Below are 15,946 nucleotides of genomic sequence, written 5' to 3' on the forward strand. Positions count from 1 at the left end.
TGTCTCTCCCAACTCCCTCTCTAGATTTATATAACCTCTTTGAGGGTGTAGATTTTTTGTTTTGTTTTCTTCATTTGTTCAGTGCTGTAATCTTAGTGTCTACACATTTTTTACCACTTAGCAATTATTGCTGGGTAAATATTTGTTGAATGATACATAATTTTCTGAGAAATTATACTTTTATTTAATAAAGGAATTTTTGATCCACTTACCTCATGACATTACAAATACAATATTGCTTAGAGTAAATGTTTGTAGTATGATGACACTGTTGCCTGTATTTCTCAGAGTTCCAACAATTCAATGAAAAATTTGAAAGACTTTTGTTCTACTGTCAGTGGAAGGTAATTTTTGATCAATTTATTGCATAGTAACCATTCAGACCACAAAAATGAATTGTAAATGTATTGCTTGTTTTATTAAATGCCAGGTATAGTAAACCTCCTTTATCCTTTTTCCTGATTTTCACTTTTTGATCATTTGCTATGTAAGCTTTGAGAACTTTCTGTACTTCCTTCTAGTAAGAAATTTATGTCTTTCTTGTATATTATAGAACCAGAATTATTTTTTATAATAATTCAGTGTTTTCCAAGCTACGATAGAATCACCTAGGGAACTTAAAAAAATTTCAGTGTCTGGATCGTATCCCATATTATATCAGAATGTGTGGGGATGAGAGCCAGGTATCAGTATTTTTGAAAGATCGGAGTATTTTTGAAATACCTGTGTATAGCAGAGTTTTGGAACCCATGTAGTAATTCCTTCCAAAATTAGATTAAGTGGCAAGTCACTCAGAGAATTTCCCTTGAGTTTCTGATTGTTTTTTGAGATTAATCATTTAGGGTTGATTTGGCCTTGCAAGTTTAATGATTAAATGGGAATAATATGACACTGATGTTTATGTAGCTGTAGAAGTTTCTGAAACTATCTTGAATATTTAATTTTTATTAATTTATAGAAACAGTATCACTGTCACTTGACAGTTGTTTGTGTGTGTGTGTACGCATGTGCATGTTTGGGGAGGATGGCGCTCTATAATTTGTATAGAATCCCTCTTCTCAACTAGCCCAAACCAAAGGATCTCTAAAATAAGCAACCCAGTATTCCACCTACATACTGTAGGATACTGCAAATCAGTGAAAGGGACAGGGAGGAACTATTTCATTTTGAAAATTTCCTATCTCATCTAAAGGGAGTGGCCACTATTCAGCTACAGTGAAATTGTTGTACAGCCTAGTAGTCTTGGATCTTAAAATTTTTAGAAGCAAAACACAGAATCGCAATTTTTTGAGACGTTGCATGATTTAAAAAAATATAAGCAACCAATTCAACATTTAAAAAGCATTCTTTTAAAATAAATACCAGACCGGTTCTACCTGTGGGCCAGGTTGAATCCATCTGAAACTGCTGTGTTATTTTAGCTTGTAGCCTCCATTGATGGAGGAAACCAGGGCATCTTGCTGACTCTTTGAATATCTGTACTTTATCTGGTTTCAGTTGACATTTGGCCTATTTTTCTTCACTGAAGAATTTTCCTTTTACCCAATTAAAAAACTTGTATTCATTTATCACATTTTAATGTTGCCAAAGGCTTTTGGTATCTCCTATCATGTGATCCTCATGGTACTTGTATGAGGTGGGTAGACTGGGTAATCAGGAGCATAGACTGCCCTTCATAGTTGCATAGCAGGTTGTTACAGAGCTACTGTGAGGCCCGCACCCTTGTCTCTACCATCTTTTTACCCCAGTCTATATACAGATTATTTTACCTCTTTATTCACCTTTGCTTTGATTTGAAGCAAAGTTAATTGAAGTCTTCATATGCTTTTTGGTGCTCATTACCTGATTATTTTATGAATATGGTTTTAACTTAGTAAAAAATTTAAAAATCATACCAGTGAAAAATAATACAGCATGACCAAAGAATTGGGGCTTCAAAATAGTGACATTTATTTGGCTTTGTTTTAAGATGGAGCAGTTTCATATAATTGAACTCTTTAGAAAAGAAAACTTACACCCTAATATTTTATTACTTTAACTATTTTTAAAAATTGAATTACTCAAATATTTTACATGCTTTTTAAATATATAGACCAATGGAACAGAATAGAGAGCCCAGAAATGAACCCACAAACTTTTGGTCAACTAATTTTCGACAAAGGAAGCGAGAATATACAATGAAATAAAGACAGTCTCTTCAGCAAATGGTGCTGGGAAAACTGGACAGCAGCATGTAAAGCAGTGAAGCTAGAACACTCCCTTAAACCATACACAAAAGTCAACTCAAAATGGATCAAAAACTTAAACATAAGACAAGATACAATAAACCTCCTAGAAGAAAATATAGGCGAAACAGTATCTGACATACATCTCAAAAATGTTCTCCTAGAACAGTCTACTCAAGCAATAGAAATAAAAGCAAGAATAAACAAATGTAGCCTAGTGAAACTTACAAGCTTCTGCACAGCAAAGGAAACCATAAGTAAAACAAAAAGACAACCTACGGAGTAAATTAAGTTTTTAAAATTGAAGTACAGTCAGTTACGATGTGTCAGTTTCTGGTGTACAGCACAAGGTCCCAGTCATGCATATATATACATATATTCATTTTCATTAAAGGTTATTACAAGATATTGAACATAGTTCCCTGTGCTCTACAGACATTGTTGTTTTCTTTGAACAGAATAACTTTAGTCTCTATGTGACCTGCCAGATAAGAGGCAATTTGAATATAAGTTCCATTTTCTGGTGTGAAGATCCCCAGAGTTCAGTTTTATAAACTTTTGGGCATGTAGATGAAATCATTAAGTGTTTATTAATAATCATTTAAATTAGGCACTTGCATGTTTGAAATACAGAAATATTACCATTTGTCCCATTTTTTGGGACAAATTTTATGAAATGATATTGTTTAGGCTCTTACTTTTTAAAAAAACTTTATTGAGTATAATTCACATATCTGTAATTCATCTATTTAAAGTGTACAATTTAGTGGCTTTTGTATATTTGCAGAGTTGTACAACCATTAAATAAACCATTAAAATAAAAACTGTAAGGTAAGAAATGGAAGAGGATTTTATTTTAAAATGAAAATTTAAATGTAAAAGATAACTTATCAACTTTCATATTATTGGAAAAATTAATTTAATATAGTTTTATTCATATTTTATTGATTTCTCCAGAGACACTTATAGTAGAATGTTTTTCCAACACTTTACTATGAAATTCCAGTATATTGATTTTACTCCTGGCCATTAAACTAAAAATAATGAAATTAAAATAAAGTATCTTTTTAGAAAATTGAACACTACCCACTGTTATCTTCTATTACTTATATTTGGAATCTTTTATTTTTTAAAATTTTTAACTTTTCATAATTTAGCAAGGATTTAGTGACCGCCTACTGTGTGCTAGGTCATACTTTGCATAAACTAATATTCACTCCTAAATGTGGAAGGTTAATTTAACTATGTGCATACTTTTAATGTGGCTGGGATGTAGTTTAAACATAACTGATGGAAGATTTAAGAATTTTGTAAAAGTAAAATTCCATTTCAACAAGTATTTAAAAGATAAGTTCTATATAATGAAGTAATTGTCTCGGTAGATGACTGTCCCATATAGTTTTAATGGATCTAATTAGAGCAATTTATAATGAAAACAAATGATTTTTCTCTTTACTTCTATAAACTTCATATTTTTAGCATGAAGCTTAATTGTGTGCTATTTCACAACAGACTAGAGGAAATTGCTATTTGGTGGTAGGATAGTTTTGTAAAGAACTTCTTTTTTCTGTTAAATAGTAATTTTCTTGTAATCTTCTTCACTTCTGAAACTATTGTATCACTTCTTAAAGCCATCTGAAATCTTTTCCAACCCTCTTTCATAAGTTTTCCCAAATGAATCCACTGATATAAAAAAAAAAATGGTTTCATGTGGGGGGCTTGAGAGGGATGCCATCTGTGTTTCTAATGATATTATAGGATTGGTTTTGACTTACTAATCCGTGAAACCAGTAATCAGCACTATTTTTTCCTTAGAGCTTTTAGATAATAAATTTCTAGAAATGAATTTGTTTTAATACAATTCTGTTTTAATATAATAATTTGGTTTACTTGGTTTTGTCATTAAATTTTACTTATAGTAATATGTCTAAAACCCAGATACATTGTTTTCTGTCCCTTAGTTTGATTACTCATAATGTCTTATTTTTATACTGTTTAAAATTAGTAACATTACAAAATAAAACATGCATTGAATAGAGCACCAACGTTTATGGCAGATGTTTATCCTGGAGACTTAGACATGTATATTGAAGGATTCCTTGAAAATTTTCTAAACTCTTGTTGCTAAATTTCATCATTACTCATGTGCCATCATTAAATGGATTTTAATTTCCTTCTCTAGAAAGGGAGTTCTGGGAATTATGTAACAAGTGTAATTTGTTGAGACCAAAGCGTTCCCATCATTGCAGCCGTTGTGGCCACTGTGTCAGGAGAATGGATCATCACTGTCCATGGTAAGAAATGAATAATTCATTCCTAGAAAAAAATAGTAAAAAATTAATCCTAGTACTTAGCAGATTTAAGCAAAGGTTATATTAAAGTTACACAGTTAAAAATATCTTGAGTAAGGAAGGATACCTTTATCTGATCACATGGTTATGTCAACTCCCAAAGTCATTCTTCCAGAGAGCCTATGTTTTCTAACAAGAAGATATTTAAGTGGAAAACTAAGAAGTAACGTGCACTCAAATATACAAAAAATCTAAGGTAGTTTTATTAAATGAAGCAATCTATGTGAAGTATTTAGTAGAGTATCTGATACTTAGGAAGTACTTAAGTATAAATATAGTAGCCATTATTGTTCCTAATTGTAATAAACCATATATATGTATCTCATTGTTTGTATTTTCTTTCGCATTTGTTTAATTAAAGTGTAACACATTTCAGTTAACCTTGATAACTCATTTCACCCCATTTCATCTTTTTTAGTGATATGTATTGGATGTAGGTATTAACATTACATGTTGTCTGGATGTGTAAGAGTGGTAGTTAGCTGGTTCTGCTGAAACTGCCAACATTTTTGGTCAACAGGGGGCTCTCTTGTAATATTTAAAGAAAATGTTCACTTGCAAAGTAGAATTTTTGAAAACAAATGCTGCGAGAGTTCTGCATTGTATCTCATTTCAAAGCTGTCACAGAAATCTGTGAACAAGATATTGTATTTAATTCTGTTTTCCTAGCAGGGGATCTCTGTATAAATATTTAAACTGGTATGGTGTAGCACTTTATAAATATATCTAAATACATATATATTTATATTTGTACACATGCATGCATATATACAAAATTAACTGCATAATGAGCTTCTTAAATTTATAATTGCACTTAACTAGAGTTTACTCAAGGGTAGAGTTTAGCTTTGCCTAATAATACTAATCAGTTTAGAGTTTCTGTTATTTTTGATAGCACAAATTATTAGCAAGCTTTTAGTAGAAATTTGGTTTTTGCTATAACTTGGTAATTTAAATAGAAGTTAATTTCCTGAGATTAAGAAAAAATAAAAACACTTCATTACTATATTAAAAAGTTTTAAATTACATCAACAGAATAGTATAATGTATAACATGCAGTTGGTATTTTAAAAATATACCTTGAATTTAAACAAATTAATTCTGAAATGATTTTATAAACCTCAGTGACCTGTTTACAATTACAGTAGTGATAGATTTTTAATAACTAGATAAAACATGTATTCAGGTAAGTGGTAATCACATTGAAAACTCAATTTTGTATACTTTTTAGAGTAATATTTCTGATTAAAAACACGATGAGTGTTCATGATATTTGGTTGGGTATTGATACTTCCTTTCAATGAATGCAATAGTTTAAGCTTAAAAAATAATCAACTAGGAAATGGTTTGACATTGTATAGATTAGTGTTATTACTTACTTATTTTTAAGGAGTGAAAACTAACTTGGTGGCAAAATAAAGTGCTATTTAACCCAAACTCTAAGATTGGGGTGCGCTTTCAGTTTCTAGGTCTTGTGCTTCCACAGTTTGAGTCACCCTCTCAGAACATGGGTGGGAAGAAGCGGGGAAGTAGCAGAAACTGGAGGGTAGGAAAGGAGGTAGACCAGGGGCCCAAACAGGTGTAGGGCTTTGTGTGACTGACTTCCCTAACAGAGTGTTGCGGAGATACTCAGAGAGTGTGGGACACGTACAGTGTAAATAAGAAGCGAGGAGAATTTTTGATATTTTCAGAAGCTGCATCATCTCAACTGCTTAATGCTTTGGATTTGGATGTCAGTTCCCTGGTCACCTCAAGATTTTCTGTTTCTGGCTCTGGTGATACTTTCTAACGAGTTGGTAACCAAGAGAACTCAAACACATAGATTATCTTAGGATTTCTTAAAGTTCTCTGGTTAAGAAGAATGCCATGATCATAGCAGTTATTTCTCAAATTTTGGGGGGGGCAGGTAGGATGGGACAAGGATAAGTCATTTTTCAAGAAACAGCTGTTGAAGAGTATTATTGAGTGCATACAGAGCACACCTCTCTCATAGCCCTGCTTGCAGATAGCAAAACACAGGACATTTTCTTGTTTATGAAATATGCCTCTGCAAAGTTTTCTGTTCAGTTATATATCAGACTTTTAAAAATAATTTGACGACATACCTTTAAAACAACAGTTGAAGTTAGGAATTGACCCTATTATTTATTTATTTTTTCAAACAGTGGCAGTGTAATGCTATATTGAAATGAAAACATTTGTGAAAGGTAATTTATAGTTTTGAAGTAGGGTTTTCGGCTGGAACTGAAATATTTTGAAAATTTAGGTATTTGGAGAAATAAAGTATTCAGCTTGCATTAATCTTGAAAATTTGGAGATTATAGCATTAATCCTTTTCCCCAGTTATGGTTCACTATTGTATTGGTGGAAATGTAGCAATAAGAATTTGTAAATACTTTTGAATAAGTGTTTATATTCAGCAACCAAGGTTGGATTTTAAAAATAAGAAATTGTGAATGCTTAGCAGTAGGTCAGAGTGGCAGGTTTAAGTGAGTTTATTTCAGATCATTCAGATTGGTCTCCATGTCTGGAATGGCAGAGGAATATATAGAAGAGGGTTCCTGTTCTCCTGACCACCGTCTCTTCTGACTGTACATCCTCTGGCAAGTCTCTTAACTCCTTTGTTCCTCTTTTGCCTCAGTGAAGCAAGGAGACTGCCATATGTTCTTCCTGCCTCACTGGGTGGTGGTTGAGTTGCAGGGAGATCGTACACATGGACTTCTTTGAAAAGTACAGTGTGCTTTACAAACATGAGGTACCATGTTTACATCATACTTTTTCTTACATAATGTTTGCTTGAGTGGCTTTGTTGTATCTCCATGATGTAAAGCACATTTGAAGTTGTTTATGTTTAGTTTTAACATCCTGAAATTAACATCTTATTAAAGTTTAAAGTATTGTTTCTTTTTCATTTTTTTTTCTTCAGGATTAACAATTGTGTTGGTGAAGATAATCACTGGCTTTTTCTGCAGTTGTGTTTCTACACTGAACTTCTTGCTTGCTATGGACTGATGTTTTCTTTCTGCCACTATTATTATTTTCTTCCACTAAAAAAGCGTAACGTGGTAAGAAATGTTTATATCCACTAATGTTAGAGCGACTATAACATACAGTTATTAACATGTGGTTCTTTTAAGTGCAGAAAATTGAAAACAATAACAATAAAAATAAACCCCAAATTGGTGCACTTTAAAATATACTGGGAATTGAGAAAGTGGACCATATTCTGATAATCCCTTTTAAACGAATCTATTTATGATTATTTACTAGTGTTGTGTTCTTTAAAAAGCAGCATATTAGATCTTTATATATATATATCTGTATCTATAGATATAGATATATAGGTTTAAAAGTATCTACAGTAATGAAAAACAAAGTGAAAAGTGTTAACTTCTTGTTTCTTTTCAGGAAAAGAAATAGACTTGTTTAATTTTTAGAGGTTCTCAAAGGAACATTCAGTTCTTGCGAGAAAGGACTATTTTCCCCTGACTTTCAACAATAGGAATAAAGTGAATTTGTAGGGTGCCTTAAAAAGTTGTTATCACATATGTCATTTGAGGCAGTGCTTTTTCCATTTTGTAGAGAAGCTACAATAGCTGTTAATAAGACTTCCCCCAAATGGTGGTGGTAGTGGTCGTGGCAGTAACAGGAGCAGCTAGGAGTTCTAAGTGTGAACTGTTTACCAACACTATGCCATGATCGTGAACTTTCAGTTCTCACTTAAATGATCACAACCACCACATGAGGTGAGTGTGATTTTCTCCTCCATTTTTATAGATGAAGAAACAGACTAATAGAGGTTAAATAAACAGTTACTAAAGGCGCAAAGGTAGGAAGTGATTATTCAGCTATTTTTAGTTGCAGAGCTGGGATTTGAGCCTGGTTGTGTTTTCTGAATCTTGTGTGCTTTGTGTGTAGAACTGGTATTTGAGCCTGATCCTGTGTGTCATTTGGGCTTAAATTGTGTTTTTAAAATGCCCTCTGTGTGTATGGGAGTGTGTGTGACAGAGAGTACATACAAGTACACATGTGAGGGAGCAAGGTGGGAAAGGAGAGAGGGGAGAAGGAATAGAATCCCTGATGGACAGGGTGTTTTTCTATCTTAATACCAATTTATACCGTTTAAATCTTTCGTATTAAAAATAACAAGTTCAGAGGTGGTGCATACAATTAAATTTTGTAATGAGAGCAGTTGAGAGAAGGTCTTTAAGTTCTGTGTATTTAGATCTTTTTTGTGCACATGATTTTTTTGTATAATTAAAAGAGGTTATTAGATATTGTTGCTTGATTGCATATGTTAGTGGGGCCTTGTGGTGACTTGGCATATTAAATATAGAGTGAGCAATTAAAATTAAATACTAATAACTGAACAGAGTTCAAAAGGGAGAGCTTTACATGTAGGTATTTGACATTATGACACTAAGAATGTAATGCATGCTAGTACCAAAGTTTTAGAAATGTTTCATTTGTTTATAGATTAATTTCTGATATAGCTGGTATTGTAGTTAGAATATATAAAAAGTTGTAAATATTCTCTCAAGAGTAACCTGTTTCAAATAGATTGAATCTAATAAGAATAGCATTAAAATAGAGTTTTAACAGTAAGATTAAGGTTATAATGTTTAAAAACAGGGAGAGGTAAAATTAGTCGTATTACTGAATGCTACTAGAGTTTCTCTAGGAGGGAACGCACTGTAGTGTAGAGGAGGTATTGGCAAACTGTGGGCGTTGGGTTAAATTTGACCTCCGCTTGTTTTTATTAATAAAGTTTTACTTGAAGCACAGCTACTCTCATCTGCTTGCATATTGTTTGCAATTGCTTTTGTGCTGCAACAACAGAGTTGAGTAATTGAAACAGAGGCAAGTCGCCTGAAACTTCTAAAATATTAAGTATCTGGCTCTTTATGTCGCTTACCAACTTCTGGTAGTGGAAAGATCTTGATTTTGTATACAGACACACCTTTTCTTATTTTAGGTATAACCTTTGACACATCCTTTAACCTCTGAATTTCAGTGTCCATTTCTGAAAAACGTGAATAGTAGTGAAATTAAATGAGATAAACATGTAAAAGTATCTGACAGATAATAGAGTTATCAGTTTATGTTATACTTGATTTTAGTGAAAGCTCTCAGAAGGAGGGAACCATTTTTCTTTGGCCTGTGAATTTTTATGAAATATTTACAGACTGTTCAACAGTACTACTAGGTGATTGGTGATAGACTAAAGAAATTCCAGTACTCAGATAAGAATATAATGGTAATGTTTAACTGGAGTATTAAGATGTTACAAATTACAAACTGATTCCTGTCTTCACATGAAAGGTAGAAACTGGAAAAATTACTATCAATTAGAGGAAAGATCACTACTTTTTAATAGAAAACTGATGATAGGTGATCCTATTTGAATACTTAGAAATGTATACATAGACATATTTACATGCATACTGAATGTTGACAAAAGGCTAATAGCATAGTGAAAGTTTATTAAAAGATTTAAAATCTAGGAGGAAAATACAAAAAGTGAGTACAAGTTGGGTTTTGAAAATTCAAACCCAATTTTTCTAAGAACAATCACTTGTAGAAGCAATACAAATGATTTTTAATTTTTTAAAAATCATAATTATTAGTCAAAAGAATATCAAATGAAAATCAAATAGTTAGCTATATAATATTGGTTGTAATAAAGCTACTTTGGTAATAAGCAATAAGTTACAAATAGTTCTAGGGACCTAACAATTTTTTTTAACATTTTTTTATTGATTTATAATCATTTTACGATGTTGTGTCAAATTCCAGTGTAGAGCACAATTTTTCAGTTATACATGAACATATATATGTTCATTGTCACATTTTTTTCTCTGTAAGCTACCATAAGGTCTTGTGTATATTTCCCTGTGCTATACAGTATAATCTTATTTATCTATTCTACAATTTTGAAATCCCAGTCTATCTCTTCCCACCCTCCACCCCCTTGACAGCCACAAGTTTATATTCTATGTCTGTGAGTCTAGTTCTGTTTTGTATTTATGCTTTGTTTGTTTTTGTTCTTTAGATTCCACATATGAGCGATCTCATATGGTATTTTTCTTTCTCTTTCTGGCTTACTTCACTTAGAATGACATTCTCCAGCATCCATGTTGCTGCAAGTGGCATTATGTTGTCGGTTTTTATGGCTGAGTAGTATTTAGCCATAAAAACCGACAATTTATATATTGTATAAATATACCACATCTTCTTTATCCAGTCATCTGTTGATGGACATTTAGGCTGTCTCCATGTCTTGGCTATTGTAAATAGTGCTGCTATGAACATTGGGGTGCAGGTGTCATCCTGAAGTAGGGTTCCTTCTGGGTATATGCCCAGGAGCAGGATTCCTGTGTCCTATGGTAAGTCTATTCCTAGTCTTTTGAGGAATCTCCATACTGTTTTCCACAGTGGCTGCACCAAATTACATTCCCACCAACAGTGAAGGAGGGTTCCCTTTTCTCCACAGCCTCTCCAGGCTTTGTCATTTGTGGATTTTTGAATAGTGGCCATTCTGACTGGTGTGAGGTGATACCTCATTGTAGTTTTGATTTGCATTTCTCTGATAATTAGTGATATTAAGCATTTTTTCATGTGCCTTTTGATCATTTGTATGTCTTCCTTGGAGAACTGCTTATTTAGGTCTTCTGCCCATTTTTGGATTGGGTTGTTTAATTTTTCTTACTGAGTCATATGAGCTGCTTATATATTCTGGAGATCAAGCCTTTGTCAGTTTCATTTGCAAAAATTTTCTCCCATTCCGTAGGTTGTCTTTTTGTTTTACTTATGGTTTCCTTTGCTGTGCAGAAGCTTGTGAGTTTCATTAGGGGACCTAACAATTCTTTTAGCTAGTAGTGCTGAGCAGGAATGCTCAAGTCTTACAGTATCCTTGTTTTATTACGTAGGATGTTTTCATAATTACTTTCATGTTAGAGATAATGAAATTGAAACCCAAAGGGATTATGTTATGACATTTTGAAAATCATTTAGCATTCTGTTAGGAATCCAATGCATTTTAACCTTGTTTATGATATATTTGCTGAATGAAGTGATTCATATATTTTCAGGTTAGATGTATAGAGAGAATTTTGTCACAATGTTACCCAATATAAGAAAAGACTATTTTAGTCTTTTTGCGGATACTAACTACTATATATAAATTAGATAAACAGCAAGGTCCTACGGTGCAGCACAGGGAACTATGTTCAATACCTTGTAGTAGCCTGTAATGAAAAAGAATATGAAAAGGATGTAATCACTATGCTTTACACCAGAAATTAGCGCAACATTGTGAACCAACTACACTTCAGTAAAAAGAAACAAAAATTCTAAAAAGACTGTTTTGTTTGACTAAATACATGAAAATAGTATGTTTTATTTTTGGTGTCTCTAACCTGCCTACTGAAACTTACTGGAATAAAGCTAAATTTTAGGACCAGAATTTAATTAAACCTGGAGAAAATAGTTTATAATTTATATAGCCCCAAATCTTCTAAGAATCAGAAACAAAATGAGTTTTCAGTAGCACTTAGTATTCATTGAAATGAATTCTAATCATTCATTGATTTAGATGTTGATATTTTGAAGCTATGTTACTAGGTGCATACAGTCTTAGAATTCTAATATTGTTCTAATGGATTGACTTTTTTAAACTTTTTTTAAATTGAGTTATAGTCATTTTACAATGTTGTGTCAAATTCCAGTGTAGAGCACAATTTTTCAGTTATACATAAATATACATATATTCATTGTCACATTTGTTTTTCACTGTGAGCTACCACAAGATCTTGTATATATTTCCCTGTGCTATGCAGTGTAGTCTTGTTTATCTATTCTGCATATGCCTTCAGTATGTACAAATTTTGAACTCCTAGTCTGTCCCTTCCCACCTCCCCCTGCCCCCTTGGCAACTACAAGTTTGTATTCTATGTCTAAGAGTCTGTTTCTGTTTTGTATTTATGTTTCTGTTTTTTTTTTTATCTATATCTTTCTGGCTTACTTCACTTAGAATAACATTCTCCAGGGGCATCCATGTTGCTGCAAATGGCGTTATGTTGTCGGTTTTTATGGCTGAGTAGTATTCCATTGTATAAATATACCACAGCTTCTTTATCCAGTCATCTGTTGATGGACACTTAGGCTGTTTCCATGTCTTGGCTATTGTAAATAGTGCTGCTATGAACACTGGGGTGCAGGTGTCATTTTGAAGTAGGGTTCCTTCTGGATATACACCGAGCACTGGGATTCCTGGGTCATATGGTAAGTCTATCCCTAGTCTTTTGAGGAATCTCCATACTGTTTCCTGGATTGACTCTTGTATCATTATAAATTACACCTTTTCATCTGTAGTAATTATTCTTGCCTTAAAATGTTTTTCTTTTTGTTTAATTTAGTTTTATCAGGTTTCTTTTGGTTAGTATTTTTATGGTTTATCTTTTTCTATCTTTTTACCTTTAACCTTTCTCAGTTATGTCTTGTCTATGTGTCTTATAGGCATCAATTTTTTTAAGTCTTATTTGATAATCTTTGTCTTCTAATTGGAACAGTCCATTTTTTAGTGTAACTGATACTAATCCTGTCATGTTACTTTTTATTTTCTGCTTGACTCATCTGTTCTTTATTTTCATTTTTCTCCTTTTCTTGCCTGCTTTGGAATTTTCAATTAAAAACATCCAATTTATCCATTCTAATGGCGTTTATTCTTTTACTTTTTTAAAAATGATTTTACCAGAGATGAAAACATTCTTCCTTGATTTTTTTGAAGTTTAAGTTGGTAATTTAACCATTGCCAAGATAATGAATGTGGTGGCCTTAGAACCCTTCCTATCATCATCATTTTTGGTGTTTTGGGGGTATAAATAGAACTAAAAAGCTTGACAACAAGATGTAAGTGTTGTCATTTGTATATTATGTGTTATAATGCATGTGTTATACAATGTCAGGATTCATTTAGAATTATCTGCATATTGATACTTTTCTTAGTCCGTTATGTCTTCATAACTTTCTAAGCTTCTTTCTGGGAGTATTTCCCAGTTTTGGTTCACCTGAAAATGTCTTTATTTCTCTTTCGTCTTTGAAGGATTTATTTGCTTGGCATAGAATTATAGGTTAGAGTTATTTTCAGGTTTTAAAAGATATTATTTCCTTGTCCCGTGGTTTCCATCATTTCTGTCATAAAGTCAGTTGTTTTATTGTTCCTCCATTGAAGTAATGTATCTTTTCTCTGACTGCTTTTATGGCTTAGTTATATAATTACATTATTTCAGCTTTATTGAAGTATAATTAATACATAAAATTTTAAGATATTTAAACTGTGTATTATGATAATTTAATATATGTATACCCTTTGAAAGGATTCCCCCATCTAGTTAATTAACACATTCTTCACCTCAACTTTTTTTAATGCGAACATTAAAGTTCTAATCTCTTAGCAAATTTCAGTTATACAATATGTTGTTAAAACTGTGGTCAATTTGTTTTACATTAGGTCCTTAGAACTTACTCATCTTATAGTTAAAATTTGTACCCTTTGTCCAATCTCTCCCTACTTTCCCCAACTTCAACCCCTGGCAATTACTTTTCTACTCTGTTTCTGTGAGTTGAATTTTTAAAAATTCTACAGATAAGTGATGCCATTTGGTTTATTTGACTTAGTATAATGCCATCAAGGTGCATCCATGTTGTCACAAATAGCAGAATTTCCTCTTTTCTCATGGCTGAATTATATTCCATTGTGTAAATATGCAACATCTTTTTTATCCATTTATCCATTGATGGACACTTAGGTTGCTTTCATATCTTGGCAATTGTGAATAACACTGCAGTGAACATGGGAGTGCAGATATCTCTTGGAGATTGTGTTTTCATTTCCTTTGGATATATACCCAGAAGTAAAATTGCTAGATCATATGGTAGTTAATTTTTAACCTTTTGAGGAGCCTTCATACTGCTTTCTGTAGTGGCTGCACCAATTTACATTCCTGCCAACAGTGTATAAGGGTTCTCTTTACTTCACATCCTTGCCAACCCTTATCTTTTCTTTCTGATAATAGCCATTCTAATCTAACACGTGTAAGGTGATATCTCATTGTGGTTTTGATTTACATTTCCCTGATGATTAGTGATATTGAGTACATTTTCATATACTGGTTGGCCATCTATATGTCTACTCACATCCTCTGCCCATTTTTTAATAAAAATATTTGGGGTTTTTTTGCTGTTGAGTTGTATGAGTTCTTTGTCTATTTGGATATTAACTCCTTATCAGACATGTGATTTGCAAATATTTTTTCATATAACATGGGTTGCTTTTTCATTTTGTTTCCTAATCTGTGCAGAAGCTTTTTAGTTTGAGGTAGTCCCACTAATTTATTTTGCTTTGGTGATTTTGCTTTTGGTGTCAGATCCAAAAAATCATTGCCAAGACCAGCATCAAAGAGCTTACCCAATGAGTTTTACAGGTTTTATCTCCAAGTCTTTGATTCATTTTGAGTTGATTTTTGTATATGCTATAAAACAGGGGTCCAGTTTCATTCTTTTGCATGTGACTGCCCAGCTTTCCTTATTTATTGAAGAGACTATCCTTTCTCTATTGATTATTCTTGGCTCCTTTGTCATAAATTAATTAACCATATAGGCTGAGTTTATTTCTGGGCTGTGTATTCTGTTCCATTGATCTAAGTGTCTTTTTATGGCAGTATCATACTATTCTGCTTACTGTAGCTTTGTACGTTGTTTTGAAATCAGGACGTGAGAAGCTTCCAGCTTTGCTTCTTTCTTAAGATTGCTTTGGTTATTTGGGATCTTTTATGGTTCCATACAAATTTTAGGATTGTTTGTTCTCTTTCTGTGAAAAATGCAGTTGAAATTTTGATAGGGATTGCATTGACTTTGTAGATTGCTTGGGTAGTATAGACCTTTTAAGAATATTTATTTTTCCATCTATGAAGATGTAATAACTTTCCACTTATTGGTGTTCTCTTCAATTTCTTTCATCATCTCATAGTTTTCACTGTACAAATCTTTTACCTTGTTGGTTAAATTTATTCCTAGATATTTTATTCTCTTTAATAAAATTGTAAATGGGATTGTTCCCTTAATCTCTCTTTATGATAAATTGTTATTAGTGTATGGAAATGTAACTGCTATTTGTATATTAATTTTGTATCCTACAGCTTTAGTGAATTCATTTATCAGTTCTAATTGTCTTTAGTGGAGTCTTTAAGTTTTCTGGATGCGATATCATGTCATCTGCAGATAGTGTTAGTTTTACTTCTTCCTTTCTAATTGGATGCTTTTAACTTCTTTTTCTTGCCTAATTGCTGTGATTTCCATTGTTGAACATTG

General features: G+C 32.4%; 1 protein-coding gene across 4 annotated transcripts in view; it reads left to right on the plus strand.

Annotated features, from left to right (window-relative positions):
- The window catches only part of ZDHHC21 (zDHHC palmitoyltransferase 21), a 69,022-nt gene that overhangs the window by 15,452 nt on the left and 37,624 nt on the right, over positions 1–15,946 (plus strand). For all 4 annotated transcript variants that reach the window (XM_072959417.1, XM_072959416.1, XM_072959418.1 and 1 more), the window contains 2 exons: positions 4,408–4,519; positions 7,503–7,641. In XM_072959417.1, the coding sequence (XP_072815518.1) occupies positions 4,408–4,519; positions 7,503–7,641 (251 nt within the window). The remainder of the gene's footprint in view (positions 1–4,407; positions 4,520–7,502; positions 7,642–15,946) is intronic.

This window comes from Vicugna pacos, chromosome 4 (genome assembly GCF_048564905.1).
Source record: "Vicugna pacos chromosome 4, VicPac4, whole genome shotgun sequence".
Lineage (NCBI taxonomy): Eukaryota > Metazoa > Chordata > Mammalia > Artiodactyla > Camelidae > Vicugna > Vicugna pacos.